Source organism: Schistosoma mansoni, chromosome 1 (genome assembly GCF_000237925.1).
Source record: "Schistosoma mansoni strain Puerto Rico chromosome 1, complete genome".
Classification (NCBI taxonomy): domain Eukaryota; kingdom Metazoa; phylum Platyhelminthes; class Trematoda; order Strigeidida; family Schistosomatidae; genus Schistosoma; species Schistosoma mansoni.
Genome location: NC_031495.1, coordinates 65,403,825 through 65,423,439, shown reverse-complemented (window position 1 = coordinate 65,423,439; position 19,615 = coordinate 65,403,825). Strand labels below are relative to the sequence as shown.

Genomic DNA, 19,615 nt, shown 5'->3' with positions numbered 1-19,615 from the left:
CCACTACCAACAGGCTTTTTAAACATATGGATAAAGACTTTACTTCAATACAAACTCCCGCTGAGTTTTACTCGTTGTTCGCTGGAGATGGCATTTCCTTTCACATACATGTTTTATACAAAAATAATTTGGATTTCCATTACTGTCTCGTATTGTGAAGTGGCGGAAGTAACATTCTTGTAAGTTCTCAGTTGTCTCAGGAGTGACGCTCCCGTCTAAATTCCTACAGCAACGAACAGCTCTCTGAAATTCATATCAGTCTCATTATCTGAGTTAGACATGGCTGACAACAAAGCTAACTAGAACTGACATCGCCGAACTAGATTGGCTACTTCTATGGGTCCAATAATAGGCATTTCACTGGAGGCTAAAATGACGTTCCTAATTGGTGGGTAAACGGTTTAGATGAACAGTGTGGAGTAGAATATATTAGAGTAAAATATATTTTATACCCTTCCAGTTTGTAATCTCGACTTATTTACTGAACTAGTGTTCCATCGATCAACAATAACAACTCACTCTGTTAAGTTGATTAATTATCTTGAAAATATATGTAAAGCATATTCATGATACTGCTAACCACATCATTCGTAGGATTCACGTGAAGAGGAGATTTTTGTTGTCACCATTTACGAACGGTGTAAATAAAAACTTCGAACATTACTCGTATGATTTGATTAACAAAACAGTGTTTTATTACTTGGATGTGTAAACCGTTTGATATTTGATCTAATGGTTACTTGAACAATAAATGAAATTAGTGTTCTACTGAATTAGGCATTTAATTATAAATAATTATGCCCAGGTTTTCAAACGGCTACAAGAATATCGGAAAATACTCTGTTCGATTGTGAAGAGTTATCGGTACTCGAAAACTATGATCAAAAGCTAGATGTCATCTATAGACACTTGTATGAGAATAAATCCACAAAACATTTGACAGACTGATGAAAAACACAGCTGTTTGAAATCAGTACTAGAAACAATCAAAATCAAAATTCAGTTCTATGGGAGACATCAAAGACGATGTTCTGACTAAACGGAATTCCATAGAATACCAAACATGACCAGGATATATCATAAACAACTGCCAACTTTGTAACAAAATTTTATACTTTTATTAAGTTCAGTATTTGTATGCAGCTATTCGTGACTATCATAACGTGATAACAACCTGTTGTCAACTTTTCTATCTTCTACGCAACAAGACAATTGACTACTTACATATTCAACAAACTGCTAACTCTTCACTAAATATTTTCTTATGGAGTTGTGATGAACGAGAACTCAAGTGGGGACAATCGAATGTATTTGAATATAAAATTACAGAACATTTTAGTAAAATCTGTGGTCCATGCAGTAGATTCTTCATTTACTGAATATCAATCAATCGTCTCGGACTTCATTGATCTTTCGTTTCCACAACAATCATTCTCCGTTCTCGTTCTTTTTTCTTTGATCTTCTTCACCTTCTGCCGTTAGGCAATTCACTATCGATTGATCATACATACTACTTATATCTGTCATCTGTAGCACACATCGTCATTTAAAAAATTCTATATATAAAGGTATATCAAAATATTTCAACTTAAATTTCTACAATAAGTCATACAACGATTGATTCAGTGAATAAATGGACTAGTTTATTTTCAATGCTCATCAATCGGTTTCATATGTGAACAACAATAAAATGTCACGGAACATGAGGAATATATATCCTTATTATTGCTTTTCAATAAACATGTAGAACGTGAATCTATGAGAATATGATTTTCAATTTAAATGATTGTTTGGGTAATACGTATGGTGATATCTGAAGGGAAATCATCTATCAAACAATAAATTGAAGTGTGATAAGCAAAGATGAATAGTGGCTAGCAGTGGAATCCAGGACGCGCGTTTCGTCCTATTTGGGACTCGTCAGCTGGATGTACCTACATCTCAGAGTCGATGTTCACTCTAGGACTCGAACCCAGTACCCTCGCTTCAAACAAACAATACTAAGTGAAATAAATTTAAGTATCCAACACTCATAATCTGTTGTCAACTTATTACAGAGGTGGTATTCAGTTTGCATAGAAACGTTCATATACATTTATATTTTTGAGCTTTATTATATTTCATAATCTGTTTTATTCAAATATTAGAGAACGATAACACTGTACTCCTAGTGGCACTTATGGATAATCATCAGTGTTTCTACTGCTAGCCATGAAGTCAACAGAACAAACGCAACTAGCTGTCAAAGGAAAACCAATGATGACCAAAATAATGAAAGTCTACATTCATTCGGAAGAATATATTCAGATTGTATGACAAAAATCGTGCAAACATTTATGATAATAACAAAATAACTGAGAAAGTTTTAGAGCGACATTTTACCTTTTTAAGAACCACGACTAACTTAAAAGCACTATCTTGTCAGAGATAGATGGTGGCTAGCAGTGAAATCCAGGACGCCCGTTTCGTTCTATTAAAGACTCGTCGTCTGGATGTACCTGCCTATGGTTTAAAGCAGTATCGAAGCGATCCGCATAGGATCTACATATGTCTATAAGAGTCTGATCGATCACATTCCTGAACATCAATGGGAAGAATAAAACAACCAATACGAAAATGAATGATGTTTGTAGTTTGAAATTTTACTTACAAGTTAGTTAGCAGCATTCGTTTCAGGAAACACTCTGAGAGGAACATTATCTTACTAATTGTTATTTTCTGAGTAATCATTTCAACTGTTTCCTCTTTTTTCATTACTTTAATCAGCAAAACTGAATGATTATTCTGGTTAGCGTTTTCTTAGCGAGTTGATTTTCTACGGGATGGGGTCGCTAACCCCATGCCCAACCCTCCACCTTTACCCGGGCTTGGGACCGGCAGTAACCCCCAGAGGAGCTACAGACGGAGTTAGCAAAACTGAAGAATTCCTATACTTTTTTTTATTTTTATGATTCCAGGCCATGAATGCTTGAAGATAAACCTGGTCTGTGGAAAATCCGTAGTGTAATCCATAGAGCTTCGGAGCATAATCAACATCATTAATATCTAACGATTACATTACAAGCTTGAGTTTTCTGTTACTGTAAATGGATTAAATATTTTCAGGCAATACACCAGCTTAAAAACTATGATTATCCATGTGACACTATCTTGAATTATTCATCAATGACACGATATTCTTTTGGCGGTAAATATTTCCTTCGTTAAAAGTACATCCTATTTTAATTTACGAGTCACAGCGTTATGTAAGAAGGAACACTGGATAATTTAGAAAAACTAGTTCAAAAAACGAAATTAAATGATTCATTATTCTGATCACATGTAAATTTAATTCTACTCAAATGCACGTTTATGTAAGTGTTTATTGAATTTACACTGATCCGTCAATCAAAGATTTGAGCGTACTTAAACTATGAATAACTCGCTAAAATGAAACATTTAGTAAGTGACTAGATTGACAGTATACGTCATTTCACCAACCACACATGACCTCTAAAACAGTATATAAACACACATTTTTCTAACTACTTTCATTTGGCAAGATGTTTCTATTCATTGCATTGATGTTGGTCCTTGTGTCAGTTTTTCAAAATCCATATATGGGTAAGTATCACAGTAATAGAAACTAGTTGTCTTCTTTAGCCAAGCGAACGCAGTGCATTACCAGTGATTTTTTATAGAAAAAATAAATAACGAAGGGAATATGAACATTTTATTTCTATTATCGTAAAATATATGTGCACTTTCATCGTTATAACTTTGAATTTGCCTTGATTGCGAAGGTACTCCAATGATAGAACTGTCAAAAATTTCAGGATTTCGTAGTCAACTACCCACGCCATATGTCAATTCTTATGAATACATTACATTCCCTGCACGGGAATACACAAGTGCAATCGAACAAAATATATATTTTCATGTCTGTAGTGCGCAGCAAAGGTGAAGTGTGCTTGTAAATATGCAAATATTAGAATGTTATGTATTTGTATTAGTAAAACATTAATAGCCACTGCATAAGAAGTTAAAAGTCACCATAACCTACAAGTATTTTTTGTACAATTTACTTTCAGAGGTTCATGGGTAAGTCCATCTCAGTTGAATTCCGAAATAACTACGAATTGTTTGAATAATAGCTTTAAGCTCGAATTTATTCTTGGAAGATATGTTGTATGTCACTGCATGTGATCTGTTATAAATTGGGAAATTAAGGTATAGGATTTCATGAATATGTAGAACTATTCAAAGCAACTAATTCGTAGCCAAGTAATACTTCAACTCTACTCATAATTCTTCTTCATCTATCTCTTCTTTCTTATCATTCAATTGGTTTACTTGTGAAATATTTTCGCGAACACGTTGCTTAACATTGAATCATTGAGTAACTGTATCTCTTAATAATTTTGTTGAATTTTCAGAGGAGGGTAAGTGAATCATTGCAATAGACAATTGTTTTATCTGTACTCATAATCCTTCTTAATCTATCTCTTCTTTCTTATCATTCAAATGGTTTTGCGAACAAATTGCTTAACATTGAATTATTGACCAAGAATTTTTCTTTTTATTATTATTGAATTTCCAGAGGATCGTAAGTCAATTGTTGAGATATGGAATTATTTTAAATGACTAGTACTAATATTTTAACTCTACTGATAAGCTTCAGTTTATTGCTTGAAATCAATTCACATCAGACAATCATTAGTCATTTACGTAATCTCACCGAATTCATCACAGAATGAAGCTTACCAACAGAGAAAGTTCTTAAGTCTAATCATTATGAACGTAATCACGGGTTACACTAAACAGACAAGAAGACGTCATTTCAGTTTCAGAAATTATAATTATCCTCTGTTGAACATCCGTAAAATGGTTTATTTAAGTATTTTAAACTACATTGGTAAACTAACTCATTGATGTATCCTGTGCGCAATGTGTGAATTACATCTGTAATTTTCTTTTTTGTCAATTGTGTGAACTGTTTGTGCCTTTCGTCTGAAGCTTCTTATAATTTCTGTATAAATGTTCAGCTGTTACTGAAAGTTCACGAGTTTGTCATGGAATTGTTTGTGGAATGAAGACAATATCTATGTCCTTCGTGAGTAGATAACATTAGTATGCATAATAATATGTTAGTTAGTTTATGGCCAACTCCTATTTAAACATGGGTAGATGAGTTCTGGAAATTGGAGAGAAATCATACTACAGAAATAGGAATTTGAAAATTTTTATCATTTTATTATTGTTATATACATTCGAATGTTACAAAGTTGTTTCAAAACTACTCATGATGAGATGTGGATTCATCGCAAAATCTTCTTCAGTTATCCACTTCAGAGCAAATGTCAGTTTTCGAATTACACTAATATTCGCAATTTTTCATGACTGAAGAATTCAGTTTCTTGTTTTTTTTTATTCGCTAAAAAGATAAACTCACAATTTATTTCATCATTAACACATATAAAAATGTTATTTCGCTAGACGATTGTCTGTGGGACTCGGGTGAGTAACTTGATGTTTGTAATAGGATTCCTTATACATTGACTTTTATATTCATATACAATTGCATTAGTGTCAATAATTTGTCAAATATATACCAATATTAGTCTTTTAATAATATGGGGATCATTAAACGATTAAAATATATACCATGTGAAACATTATTAATTTATGACTATATCTATTTCTGAATTGCATATGCAAAGATTCCATATGTGAATATGGACTGATCGAACTCAGTTAACAATATCACATTTAATGATAAGACCTGGATAACAAAATATGTTAATATTGAAAACGCTTTAAAATTTGTCACTCATCAAACAAGCTTGAATAATCGCATTGGTCAATGATGGTTTGATTTATTTGAGACTTTTTAGTCACTTCATGAGTTAACACATTCTTATTATGAATGTTCACTATGACTGTGACTGTATTATCAATAGTGTATACTACCTTTTTTAGTGGACATCTGGCTGACAGATTGGTACGTTTATATAGTAGAATTTCATTGTGTTAATTTAAATCATTTATCGCTCTTCTCAAAATACCTCGAATTTATAACTGAATAAATACTGGAACCCAAATAGTGTGCTACCATTGAAAAACATTCAGTTTACTCATTTGCTTCTTTGTATATTTCGGAAGTTATTTTGACCCTTTTTGAAGGGATAGATGTCAATCAATCGAAATGTTGTTTCATGCAATTTCGGTAAATTTAATACACACTGAATATAAAACGATAATTTGGAGATTGTATTCAATGATTCAACTTACAATAAACTGAACATTTCACTCGGTAGACTGATTTCAGCTTTTTCAAGGGAAACGAATAAGGAAAAAATGTATCTAGGACGAATAGATAGTTCATTAATTATCCATGTATCAAACAAACCATTCAGACATATTCAGATGTTAAGAAGACACAATGTATAAACCTTGTATTTATTATATCCGATTGTTATGACACTTGATTATTTCCATTGAAGAACCTTATATCAGACTAATGAATGAAAAGTTTTATTTATTTGAAGTTCATTCGTTGGGATTTTCAAGAAAAATATAATTTCTTCGATTATGCCTTATATTAACTCAGAGCCCAACTACTGTGGATCTATTAGTTCGAATTTAGTCGAACATTCATATACTAGTAGTTTAATGTTTCGTTTGTGTATATTTTATTTCCTGTTCAGCATAATGCATCAGTAGAATTGGCGAAAGATGTACGTTTCCCGTCATTCCGTACAATTAAACCTGTTTTACATTGTTTTGAACGACATTTCATATGCATTTGTCATGATAAATAACTTCTCATGTTGAAAAATGCTATTTCTATAATATTCTGTGTTGTTTACTGCAAACTAAGACGTAACACCTTCCATGATCACGTTGGTGGTACACTTCATTTTTAGTGAACACATAATTTCACATCAGTATTCTATCCAACATTTAAACTGATAAAGAGAAATTTTCCGTCTCGTTTGACATGTACACATTTAACGTCTGATTAGGCAAGTAAATCGTTCATTCAGTAGTATCATATGGTCAGCAAATGACTTTTTACAAAATATCGACAGATACTCGTTACTGATGATTGAAAACAAAATTTCTAGCATAAGTTTGGAATGTGAAGAGTCATTAATCTTGATAAATAATCGAGTATAACTCAGAAAATAAGAAAGTAATTCAGTGAATACTAAGACGAAAAATAATAATTCAAATATAGACAAATAGTGAACTTGGAGTCGTCGAATTCTTATCCGAATTCTAGCTTATTAATAAAGTGAAGAGTAGATCAGCCTTATAATCAGTGCCTTAAGCGAAATCTAATATTCAAAAGTACACTTGTATTACTACTCCGTATTTGGTAAAATTCGTCAACTGAAGAGATTCTACAGTTACTCCACATTCACTTGTACGAAATTTACATTTCTATATGATTTTTATCAATGCCTGCATTTGTAATATTTATAACTTACAATTTCTATTACAGAAAGTCAATAAGACCCAGGTAAATTGAATTTCAAGTTGTTTAGATGTTTTCATAAGTTTCTCACAGACACATTTACAATGATATATGAATACATGTATGGAAAACTCGTTGTCATTTATGCTTATTTTTCCACCAGTAACTGCTATATTCAGTCACCAAATAAGTACATCAGCTCCTCTGAGAACAGTATCGATGCAGTCAAAATCTACGAAAACCTGATATGCGAATAAATTCTTCACAAATTTGAAAGATACTTAATCGATAAGTGATGTGTGGGCGAGAATGACAATGATTGGTTGTCTTGATGAGTCAGACTTAGATAGAATGACAGGTGTTATGTGTTATATATATATTCCCCTATCCTTATTATGTATTGACTGTTATTGATTGACTGTTCCTCGTGTCGGATTTTGGTATGGAAATATATTGACGTAGTAGTCAGGCTAATCTCGTGTTCTTGATCTGAGTTGTGTTGAAGTCTTGTAGAATAGACACTGGGTGGGAATCTAGTGTAGATATTCGTCTAAGGTAAATTATCGTCCCACATACGTGTAAAAAGTGAAAGGACTGTTATAACCAGAACACTAGAGTTATAAGCAGCATCCATACGTTTATAACAATAAGAAATGTCCTCCATTAACTTTAATCGTTAAATTCATTTTGTTAAATAGTTCGTACGTTTTATAGATAGCATCTTATAAAGTTCTTTTACAACGTGTTATTTATCACTAGATGGACGTAAGTTGTTGAGATTTGAATGAATAATGAACCTATTCATGTTTTCACTTCTACAAACTAACAAAATGATCTCAGGTTGAGTTTGAGCAAATACAATGACCGCTAATAATGGTTGAATATTGAGACCTTAACCACTCGTTTTAGCAATGGGACAGAAGACATTGTATAATTTTCCCTAAGCATGTCGCCAAAACTAGCATACTTCAATGACCAAAATCTTAGAAATATATCAAATGATAAACTAGCGTTGATTCATGGTCTTCCGTGATAATGTTTGGAGACCTCATCAAGTGTTTTGTCTTTCCTTTACTCAAATAGATAATTGTTCACTCCACACAGTAGTTTCCATTCAATTTTAGTACAATCTACATATCCTGTATAGAAATTTTAAATTATTCATTGTTTTGTTTTATTTAGAAATATGGAAGGCGTTAATCAAACGTTTGGAAACGATCATTTGATAATGCGGAATAACTATTCTTTGTTTCACCTAATCTTTACCAAAACGATAACCGAAATCATGTTACATTAATTCACTTCTATTATGTTTTTAAAGTAAATATTTTGTAACAGTAACAGGCTTCTTTTCTGTAACCAACTGAAATATAATGACAGGAAAATCAAGTTTACATTCGTTATTCATTTAAACCTACGGATTTTGGCATCATTTCATGACTTCAGTGATACAAAAATTCTGGCAAATAAAATTGTAAGATGGAAATTTACTCAGCAAGTTGATCGCTACTTCATAACAATACAAACTAGTATTTCTTGAGGGAGAAGTTTTGTTAGCCTTATAGCCAAAATGAAGCTGATTAGAGCGGTGAAGTGGGTTGTCAGTTAGCTACTGGAATAAATGGTAGTAAACAACGTTTGTTGTTAAAATTAGTTCGATCTGTCAGATATTTGTTTGGTATTTGCATTCTGAAGAATGAGTACTAATGATGGAGACTTTATGCTCTTGAATGTAAATTTTGAAAAAATTATGAAAAACTGTTATTTAACATTCAACTAAAATTTAAGTCTGCGAAATGTTTAATTCATGTATCAACTGCTTTGTTAAACGTCCATTTTCTGTTTAATGGAACATGATTAATGAATAAATAAATAATACGAGAACTATTTGAGCTGACATTTTCAAAAGCAGTTCGTTTACTTGATTACCTTCATGTAATTTAGAAATAGACTAATATGGTAATGAGAGGTTTACAGAAACATCTGACCTCAGCCTCAGCTGTTACAGATACATCTAGTACATCATGTTTGTAAAATTATGTGTAAATTGAAGACAATATTCATGAAACAGATCACAATGAAACAAATGAAGAGGATTATCCATTCACTACAGTTCACCAATATGAAAGTCACCACACATCAACGAATTGTCATTACATCAATTTAAGCAACAGATTATTCTCGGAAGACAGTCAGAATAAGTATGAAAAGGATGACAGTGTGTGCATACAAATTATCAACCGATTATTAATAGCGTATTTCTAACAGACAGAAAACTAATTTTTAAGTATTAGTTTTATTTATTAGATGGAATGAAGGTAATCAGAAGGAGAATATAAACTGTGAGGGAATCTACTGACAAAAATTTAATTTATGGAACAAGTTGGTTAGTTGATAAACAGTGTGTACGATCATTCAATTTGGACGAAAACAGTATCTTTACACTACATACCTTATGATGCAGAAAAGCGGAACCCTGATCAACCATGGTCAATGTGTAGTGTTTACGACTAAAATCTATCAATGTTGTTGATGACATATAATGTTTAACAATTTGTCATTCGACTGAAGACATTGTAGGAATACTAAATGATTGAAGTGTAGAATTCAACAAAACAGTAAATCTTTTATTGAGTAAGAATAAAGTACCAGTAATTCAGGATACAATCTATAGCTTTACACCTATCCAATATAAGAGAAACTTGGTTAGATGCCTCACTAGTAGAGCAAATAGGATCTGTTCTGTTGATACTTTGAGTCAATAACTGCAATTTATCTATAACTCACTGACAGAGATCGGCTACCCTGCTGCGTTCATTAAAAAGTATATGTATGATCCGAGGAAGAAGTCGGAGATTTCAACTGTTCGTAAGAAACCTTTATACATGAAATTACCATTCAACGAGGACGTAGCTAGTGAAACTCTGAAAGATAGGTTAACAAAAGTAATTACTAGAACTTTCTACGCAGTCTATCTCGCATTGACTTTCTCGAGTCGACTAGTGATGTCTACTCAAACGAAGGATAAGTTAACTGAGTTGGCCTCCTCCATGTGCATTTATAAGTTCATCTGCTCCTGTGGAGATAGCTATATCGGGCGTACTACTAGGTAACTTAACCAACGAATGAGTGAACATCTACCAGCATGGTTTGGAAAGGGCCAAATAAAAACAATACGCAGTTCTATCTTGGCACATCTAATTGATAGTGGTCATATTGTCGATAAATCGAAATCATTTCAAGTGATCGATCGCATACCTCCATCATTTCCCAACGGAGTTCGCTCCCATCTACTTCATATATAGCAGAAGCCATAGGAGTTCGTACATTCCATCCCAATATATGTGTACAGAAGAAATTCGTAACCCCCCCCCCTATCCCTTCCATGGCCGTATATAACTTATTATTATTATTTGTGAAATTTATTTTTATTATCTTAATTTGGTTATCATTTGTTTGTAATTTTCTACCTCTTTCCGTTTGTATTCTTCACTATCTATATACTTACATACTTCTTATTACGTAATGATTTTAATGTTTTATGATTACTATTCCAGTCTATTTACCCACGTTTGACCTCCCTATTTCTTATGTTTAATAATTGATAAGACTTTCGTTATTGTAATTTACTATTCTTACTACTATCATTACACCTGTCTTCCCATTATCAACTTGTAATTTTAACTATTATTAGGCTTGGTAACGTATTTCTATTTCATTGTGATTATTATTGACTCAAATAGCCTTGTGATTGGTCTAACATTTTCATATAAACATCCATGTATATTAGAGTAAAGCCTGATGACGATCTAATTGTAAACAATACTGTTCACTTACTGATGTTGTTCTAATTTTCACAATGGGAATCTTTAAAACTCAGGATACGTTTTACAATTTACACTGAATAAACTCCCAACTAAATATTTGTTGGAAAATTATTTAGGCAAGTTTGTGAATTGTAGTTGCAGAATAACCACTATTCAACCTGATATTACTCAAGTCAAAAATGTAGATCACGTTTCTACATGGAAATTATAAATATCATATAACTCAACCAGTCAGTGAGCATTCCTTTATACAAAAAAGGCTATGCAAATGGATCAGTTCAAGAATAATTTTACAAAATATGAAGAAAAAAAAGAAGACTGATGTTTGCAAGCGCTGCCTGATAGTGAAATTGTGTGAATGCGACGCTTGCTTACACGGAATCGATGTAACGATTTGTGTTGGATACATTTTTTGCTGATAGACAGTATTTTTTTATACTGTAATAACGTGATTTGAATTAGCTTTACACCAATTTAACATAACCCGAATGTGTTGTCTCTTTCTTGATAATCTATAAAGAAAATCTCTTTTGTTGCTAAGCTAAATATCTCAACACCTCTGATGAGATATTTCAATAATATATGACTTACTATCTCAATAACTTATATATAACTTGAAATACTGAAACATGTAAAATATTTTTATTTCCCTCATTTAAACCGTTCATGGAGTGGTTTACCTACTTCGTGTTTGTATACCTATCGGATTCTTGTGAATTCAATTAAGTTAGGTATGTCTCAGTGAAGCGGGATAGTGTAGGCAGGGTTTATTATTTGAATAGCTTTTACGGAATATGAACAAGAGTTGGCTGGCATGAAATAATGTAATCACATCTAGCAGGGGTGGTGATAGCCTTTCCTAGCGTAAGTATAAAGTGATAAATGAGATAATCTCATCCACCTTCATAAATATCCTTTGTCTGTTATTGCAATCAATGTTTCATCAAATTAATTTTTTTTTAAAGAGCACTATGTACATCAAATTATTACTAATCGTATTACCATCAATTGAAATATTAGATTCATCATTAGCACACTGGCTCGAGTCCAACCATTCATTTCATTTGATGTCATAATTCGTGCACTGCTCCATCAAGCTCTTCACAATGATTCATAAATTATGAGTGATGAAACTTTCGTAAACACATGAGAATGAGAATATAATGTTTAAAATGGAATATTTGAGGTTATTTTCTATGGTAGGAGGTATTCATTCGATAGTCTACTATAAATAACTGCATTGACAGTCAATAAATCCTTTTTTTATATTGAAGTATGTGTGCCTCTGGTTGAAATTTCTCCAACCATGAAAACAACGTTGCTGTTATTGTTGTGTATTTTGTTTATTTTTGACTCCAGATGAGACAATTACTATACATTCGAATCGACATTTCTCTTTTCTCAATATCACACTATTCGTTTGAATTTCATGGATCACGACCAGGTCTGAACCCAGCCTGATTTTCTTGTGTTTGAAGTTCATGAGTCTTGATAATTATTGAGTCCGATAATTATTGAGATTAGTATCTTAGATGCCCCATTAGTCAAACTAATCTCTCTATGGTTATCACAGGATGATTTCGATCCCTTCTTATACCTTAAGACAATAAGTGGTTGTGACCAATCAGATGGGATTACGTCCAAATCTCAGATTTTAGCTAAAATATTAGTTAACCCAATAACTAAAATTGCACCACCATATTTGAAGACCTCTGGAGCCTATCCATCTTGACCAGCTGATCTTCCTCGTATCAGATTAGCTATAGCCTCTTGAACTTCAACGGGAGTATGGGACTCTACTTCAATGTTCCATTCAGGTTTTCTGGGAATAGTGGGTAGTTGTACAGTAGCTGAAGGCCAGCTGAACTGCTCCTTAAAGTGTTGCGCTCATCGTTATAAACGACCGGCCTGAGAGCAGATAAGATTCTCGTCTTTTTCGAGATTGTCTCGCTTAAACTTGACTTCTTAATTCCGGTTTCTTTTATCAGTTTGAAGAGTTGCCTGGTGTTGCCTACAGCCACTACCTTTTACATTTCTGCTTCTTCCGTTGCCCATCAGAATCAATCGCGTAGACCTTTGGTTAACCTAGAACTGATTTGCTTTTGCTCTTCATCGTGTTCACAGACTGATGAAATGAGTTTACGAGAATCCATCAATGCAAGAGACTAAGAGGAAACCGATTGGTTTTTCGGAACCGTTTGGTTCAAATAACTAATAGATGTTATTGTTGTTTCCGCTGCCGTTCATAAATCTTTCCAAGCAACATTTGTGTCAGTCTCGCTTTCAGATTTGCATAGATAAGAGCTCAGTTGTTTCTGGAACTTACTTTTGGGTTTCTCGTCACTGAGTTCAATTCTGATGTGTCTTGTTAATGTAGTTTTTCTGCATCTAATGAAATGTTCGCAAATGCGTGCTCAAATTAAAGCATGATCAGCGTCTCAATATGTATTCCAGTAGGAGCGACAATATTCTCATATCGATTTAATGTTTCGATTATATATATTTCATTTTCTGTTCAGTATCGAAAAAATTTAGATAGTATGAAAGATGTACGTTCCCCGTCATTCCGTACAATTAAACCTGTTTTACATTGTTTTGAACGACATTTCATATGCATTTGTCATGATAAATAACTTCTCATGTTGAAAAATGCTATTTCTATAATATTCTGTGTTGTTTACTGCAAACTAAGACGTAACACCTTCCATGATCACGTTGGTGGTACACTTCGTTTTTAGTGAACACATAATTTCACATCAGTATTCTATCCAACATTTAAACTGATAAAGAGAAATTTTCCGTCTCGTTTGACATGTACACATTTAACGTCTGATTAGGCAAGTAAATCGTTCATTCAGCAGTATCATATGGTCAGCAAATGACTTTTTACAAAATGTCGACAGATACTCGTTACTGATGATTGAAAACAAAATTTCTAGTGTAAGTTTGAATTGTGAAAAGTCATTAATCTTGATAAATAATCGAGTACAACTCAGAAAATAAGAAAGTAATTCAATGAATACTAAGACGTAAAATAATGATTCAAATACAGGCAAACAGTAAACTTAGAGCCGTCAAATTCTTATCCGAAATTCAACGTTATCAATAAATTGAATAGTAGAGCAGCCTTATAATCAGTTACTTACTTATTTACTTTCGCCTGTTACTCCCAAACGAGTATAGGCCGCCGACCAGCTTTCTCCAACCCACTCTGTCCTGGGCCTTCTTTTCTAGTTCTATCCATTTTTTGTTCATTCCTCTCATGTCTGTCTCTATTTCTCGACGTAATGTGTTCTTTGGTCTTCCTCTTCTCCTTTGACCTTCAGGATTCCATGTGACGGCTTGTCTTGTGACACAACTGGGTGATTTCCTCAAAGTGTGCCCGATCCACTTCCAGCGCTTCCTCCTGATTTCTTCCTCCTCTGGAATCTGGTTTGTTGTCTCTCACAGTCACTTGTTGCTGATAGTGTCTGGCCATCGGATCTGAAGTATGTTGCTTAGACAACTGTTAATAAACACTTGTATCTTCTGGATAATGGATAGACTGAGTTCTTTGATAACATTTTCGTGAAAACAATAATGATTTACTACGATACTGATAGAAGTAAATAATGAACGTTACCTAATTCAAAAGTCGTTGCACATCTTAACAACTTATGAGGACACGGAGGTGTTTTCTTTCCTTCAGTACATACTTTTCAACAATAATATTTAGGAAATACATAATCTAAATTCATCCACCTTGTGACAAAGTATGAACAATATCTATTGTGCAGTGTGTATATAATCATTGTATGGTATATCTCAATTGATAAGCCAAGTAATTTTGTTAGATATTTTCTTAGTGAGATAGATACGAACCTACAAATTAAACATGCTTCCAACTTACACCAAACTAAAGTGGGTAAGTGTATACATGTAATAAAATTGTGTATACAGGAATAACGTCAGTCTGTATTGTTGGATGAGGAATTTTGATAAAGAAGCACAATTCAATTTCCCTAGATTAAGCTTAAGTATGATGGTAAATAAATATGCAATTTCTCAAATATTCTTGTTTGTAAAGTGTGCGATCAATGGTTTAATTGATTTTCACAAGACAAATATAGATGAATGAAGAAATGCAAGGCTCTTAGATTAATGTGCATTTGCCGATATATTGTGAGTCACATTGTAAAGAATATTTATTTCAGTTTTTCTCTCATCATTGCCTAATGATGTTTCAGTGTGAAAGTAAGTGTATATATATAGATTCGTCACGAGGATCATCGTTTACTGCATATATGCTTTCTGACTCACATAGAAATGTGAATGAAACTGAGCTCTCTCATATTTTGTTGCCTGACTTGTTTGATGTTCAGAGATGAAAGATAGATCGTCCCTGAAATCAATAAGCAAGTTAGTACTGTAATCATCCACTATATCATATAAGAGAATCATATTACATTAGTAACAGTAATCACATTCCTACTTAGATCTAAACTTGTATGTATTAAAAACGTTCAAAAACTGGTAAACTGAATTTAAAAATTGACAGTTCTTACATAAATAATCAGAAGACCAACAGTGAGTAGATATTCATTTGTTATTTCTCTATAGAATATAATCAACATACTCAACACAAAAGCAGAACATCTACAAAATAGATCAAAATGAATGAGAATAATCTTTAACCGTCATTTTCATATATGTACAACTGTAAAGGAAAATTCACACATCCTAAATAAAACTACTTATTTTGATGTAGGTTTGTTCTCTGAGCTGGATGATTTTATCGTGAAGGAGTCTATAGCCAAAGTTTGTGCTGATGATGTCTTTCAGAGGGACGATGAAAGCTTCACGACCAAGCCATCCAGCTAAGAGAAAACACCTATATCAAAATCACCCACCTGAGTTACAAATCTTCTCCACCTAAACCACATATTACTATATGGGCGAATAGTTGAGATAGAGCTATTCAGAGGATTCATTGTTCATTCATGTTACTAGAAGAGGATTTGTAATACGTTATCTTTGTCAATTATGAATGTTGAAAATATATTTTGATGAGTCTTGTGTTTCCAAGTAATAGCTATTCACTTCAATCTTAATGGTCTGACTGAATACAATTTTGATTCAGTGGTGATAACACTAATTCAAAGAGGCCTTTTGTTCAACAATAACATGTAGCTTAAAAATTAAGACAAGCTCCATAAAGAGTAGAAAAGTTGGATTGTTATTCATTATAAATTGTAATAAAGGTGATGGGATCATTATTCATTAACATAATTCAGACAGCATACATGTCCGACTTATTATTTGATAATGGATTCCTGATCACCGATATCCGTCTATCAATGTGATGAGCAAATTGTGTTGATTGACATGTTGTTCCAAATGGGTACATAATTCAATGTGACAAATAAACTTTCGGAAAACTTGATTAGAATTTGTATTATTACTTTTAAGTCAACAAATGATAATAATGATAAGATTGCAATAACTAAAAACGTACATCAATATCCAAGGTAAAACTGTCCATGGATTCTTAGATTTGGAAGTTTCCCCCTACAAAATATTTACTTCTATGGTTGATTGAACAATTTACAACACTGATAAGATTATGATGATCAACAGTGTAATAGCTATTTCAATTCGAAGAATAAGAAAAACCTAAAATTAATAAACAGCTAAAAATATTCATCATATCATACCATTTTCGTATACTCTGATAGAGCAGAAATATTACTGTGGTTACATGTATTTGTAACTTTACCATCTGTGTTGTACATCCATGAACTATTGTATAGATCAGCAAATATTTCTCGGAGAGTATCTAGATATAGGAAAAAAATATGATGCCGTTTCCTAACATTACCAATGATATAAATATATGAAAATATTGTATAAAACATCAAATAATGTATGTGAGTTCACGATATTTCCTTCTCTTTCTCTGAACACTTAGATCACACGACTCAATCGAAGTTCCACAAAATGTATTATTTGTTATTACGTCTATTTTCTTAAGTTGCATTTATGATTAGTTTATATCGACAACGATCGCGGTTATTCGGAATAATTTTTATTTTATAAGATTTTATAAATTCATGATAGTATTAGCATATTCTACACGAAATAACTAGACACTTATCATAATAAATCCTTCACTGTCGAAAAATGTTGAACACAAGTCCTCAAGAATTCGACTTTCTCGACTGATTGGTAAGTAAAATTTTAAGAATGAACACATCTAAATGTACTCTTTATTTCAAATATTAATTACTACTAACATTTCCGAATTGCAGTGAAAGTAGGAAGAAAGAACTGAATACAATGTGATACTTGATCATTTCGTTGATCTTATTGAATCACGTTAATTTAGTGGAATAACTGAGTAATTAACTGACTGTCAAGTATATAATTATCCTCCTATGGTTAGACACTTTTGATTCGATCATTATAGAGTAAGATGACATTGATTGAAACGTTTTCGGTTTTTGATGCACCTTCGCATTGATGATGATCCATGATTTTCGCTTCATGAAAATATGGAAAATTATAGTTCATGGAGTTTATAAAACGTAGATGAGATCGTAAGAAACGGAATATTCATCCATCATTACTTGATAAATTAGAGAAATGGTGTTGTATATCACAGCCTTAATGGTTTGTTTATTATGCCCCGTATGATAGATTATTCAAACCGCAGTACTGAAAATAATATAAAGATCTTCTTAGAATTATATTCAATAATGAAACTTTGAACTACAGTTAGGTTAATTTGATAAAAGTAACCGTAGTTTTGGTGTGTGTGTGTGTTTGTATACTTTTGTGAATTGATGATTAACATGATTTTCAATGGTATCTCTAATAAGCAAGACTCAGTATTCAATATACTTAAACTAGTAATTAGAAGAACTATGAACTATTCAATTGATTGTAATAATAACAATGTGGATCATTTACATAGTTCATTATATTTTAATGATGAACCATTCTGTTAATCTTCAAAGGTTGGGCTATGAATATCTGAATCATCACCCATTGAATTGAGCTTTATAGATCATTCCGTAGTTCATGTTGATAAGAGCATAGTTTTCAGACACATTTCATGTTTTTATTATAGATTTTACGCATAAACCTAAGTATTTGCAAAAGCATAATATGACACTCAATTGGTTCCTTGTACGAATTACACAACAACCATTGAGGTCGAATAATATGAATTAATTACAATTCGTCGTTTATTATCAGCTGCTTACAACCATCTTATAATTTCCGAATAGAATGGTACGAGAGTCGTGAATTTCATCACAAACCACAATCTTTATTTCCGAAAACATTCTCTCCATCACAGATATGTTCATTTCAACAGAACATAGACTGTCTTCCTTATGTACTGTGATATTGGAAATCATTGTTGTTAACTTTCAATTGTCTTCATTCTGAAAATCTATTTCGGTTCTTACATTTCTGGTCTTTTTCTTTTTGTATTCGCACAGATATTGCAGGTCAAAATCTTTTATTGTTTTATGATTACTTGGTGAATGTTATTCGTCAAACAGACAAGGATACATTGATATTTTACGAGAGTGTAACTTATGGAATATATTTTCCATTTGTCAATGGAATACCTGGTACTGGCATGCAACGTGTTCCTGGTCTATTACAAGATGAGATGGCCAGAAAGAAGAGTGTATTATCTTATCATTACTACTGTTGGCTATTGCAATCGACACCAGCTACAGAGCATATGCCATCATGGAAACGACATTTGTGTGATCAGGTGAGAGTTTCAATACCTGGTTTATTGTTTGTAGTGTATGTGCATTTTAAATATTTGATGCCTTAATACCAACATTCACCCACTGATATTTTGTAGCATAAGCTGACTGACTTGATTTTTGTTCGTAACTTGATAACCAGACTTGACTGAAAAATTTTGAAATTCTTTGTCACCCTTAGTAAATTATTCGATCTATATTCAAAACAACTACATTCAGTTAAGGATCGAAGGACCGCTGACCCAAAGTATTTTCGTAATAAAATATTGTTTACATTTGACACCATATCCTTACGTTAACCAGACAACTATATGCGATTCAGTAGTGCGTGTTTACAACACTACTAGAAATCAAACCTAGAGCTTTAATAGGTCTTAGCAATTGAGTTTTCAGATTAGCAGTTCTACATTCGATGATTGACATTTTAGCTGTAGTCTTTTGATTTCTCTACTTTATATTAAGCCTAAAATTTAATTACCGAATGAATTTCATATAGTAAGAACGTCATTGTTTATTGGATGTGAGTTAAACAACATAGAACCTTCAATATTTCTGTTAAGCAG

General features: G+C 32.5%; 1 protein-coding gene across 1 annotated transcript; it reads left to right on the top strand.

Moving 5' to 3' along the window:
* Positions 1-18,913: 18,913 nt before the first annotated feature.
* Smp_177380 (hypothetical protein) lies at positions 18,914-19,407 on the top strand (the record flags this gene model as incomplete). Its single annotated transcript, XM_018795230.1, has 1 exon — positions 18,914-19,407. The coding sequence occupies one exon, from the start codon at positions 18,914-18,916 to the stop codon at positions 19,118-19,120; it is 207 nt and encodes a 68-aa protein (XP_018649564.1). The 3' UTR covers positions 19,121-19,407.
* Between the last annotated feature and the right edge of the window lie 208 nt (positions 19,408-19,615).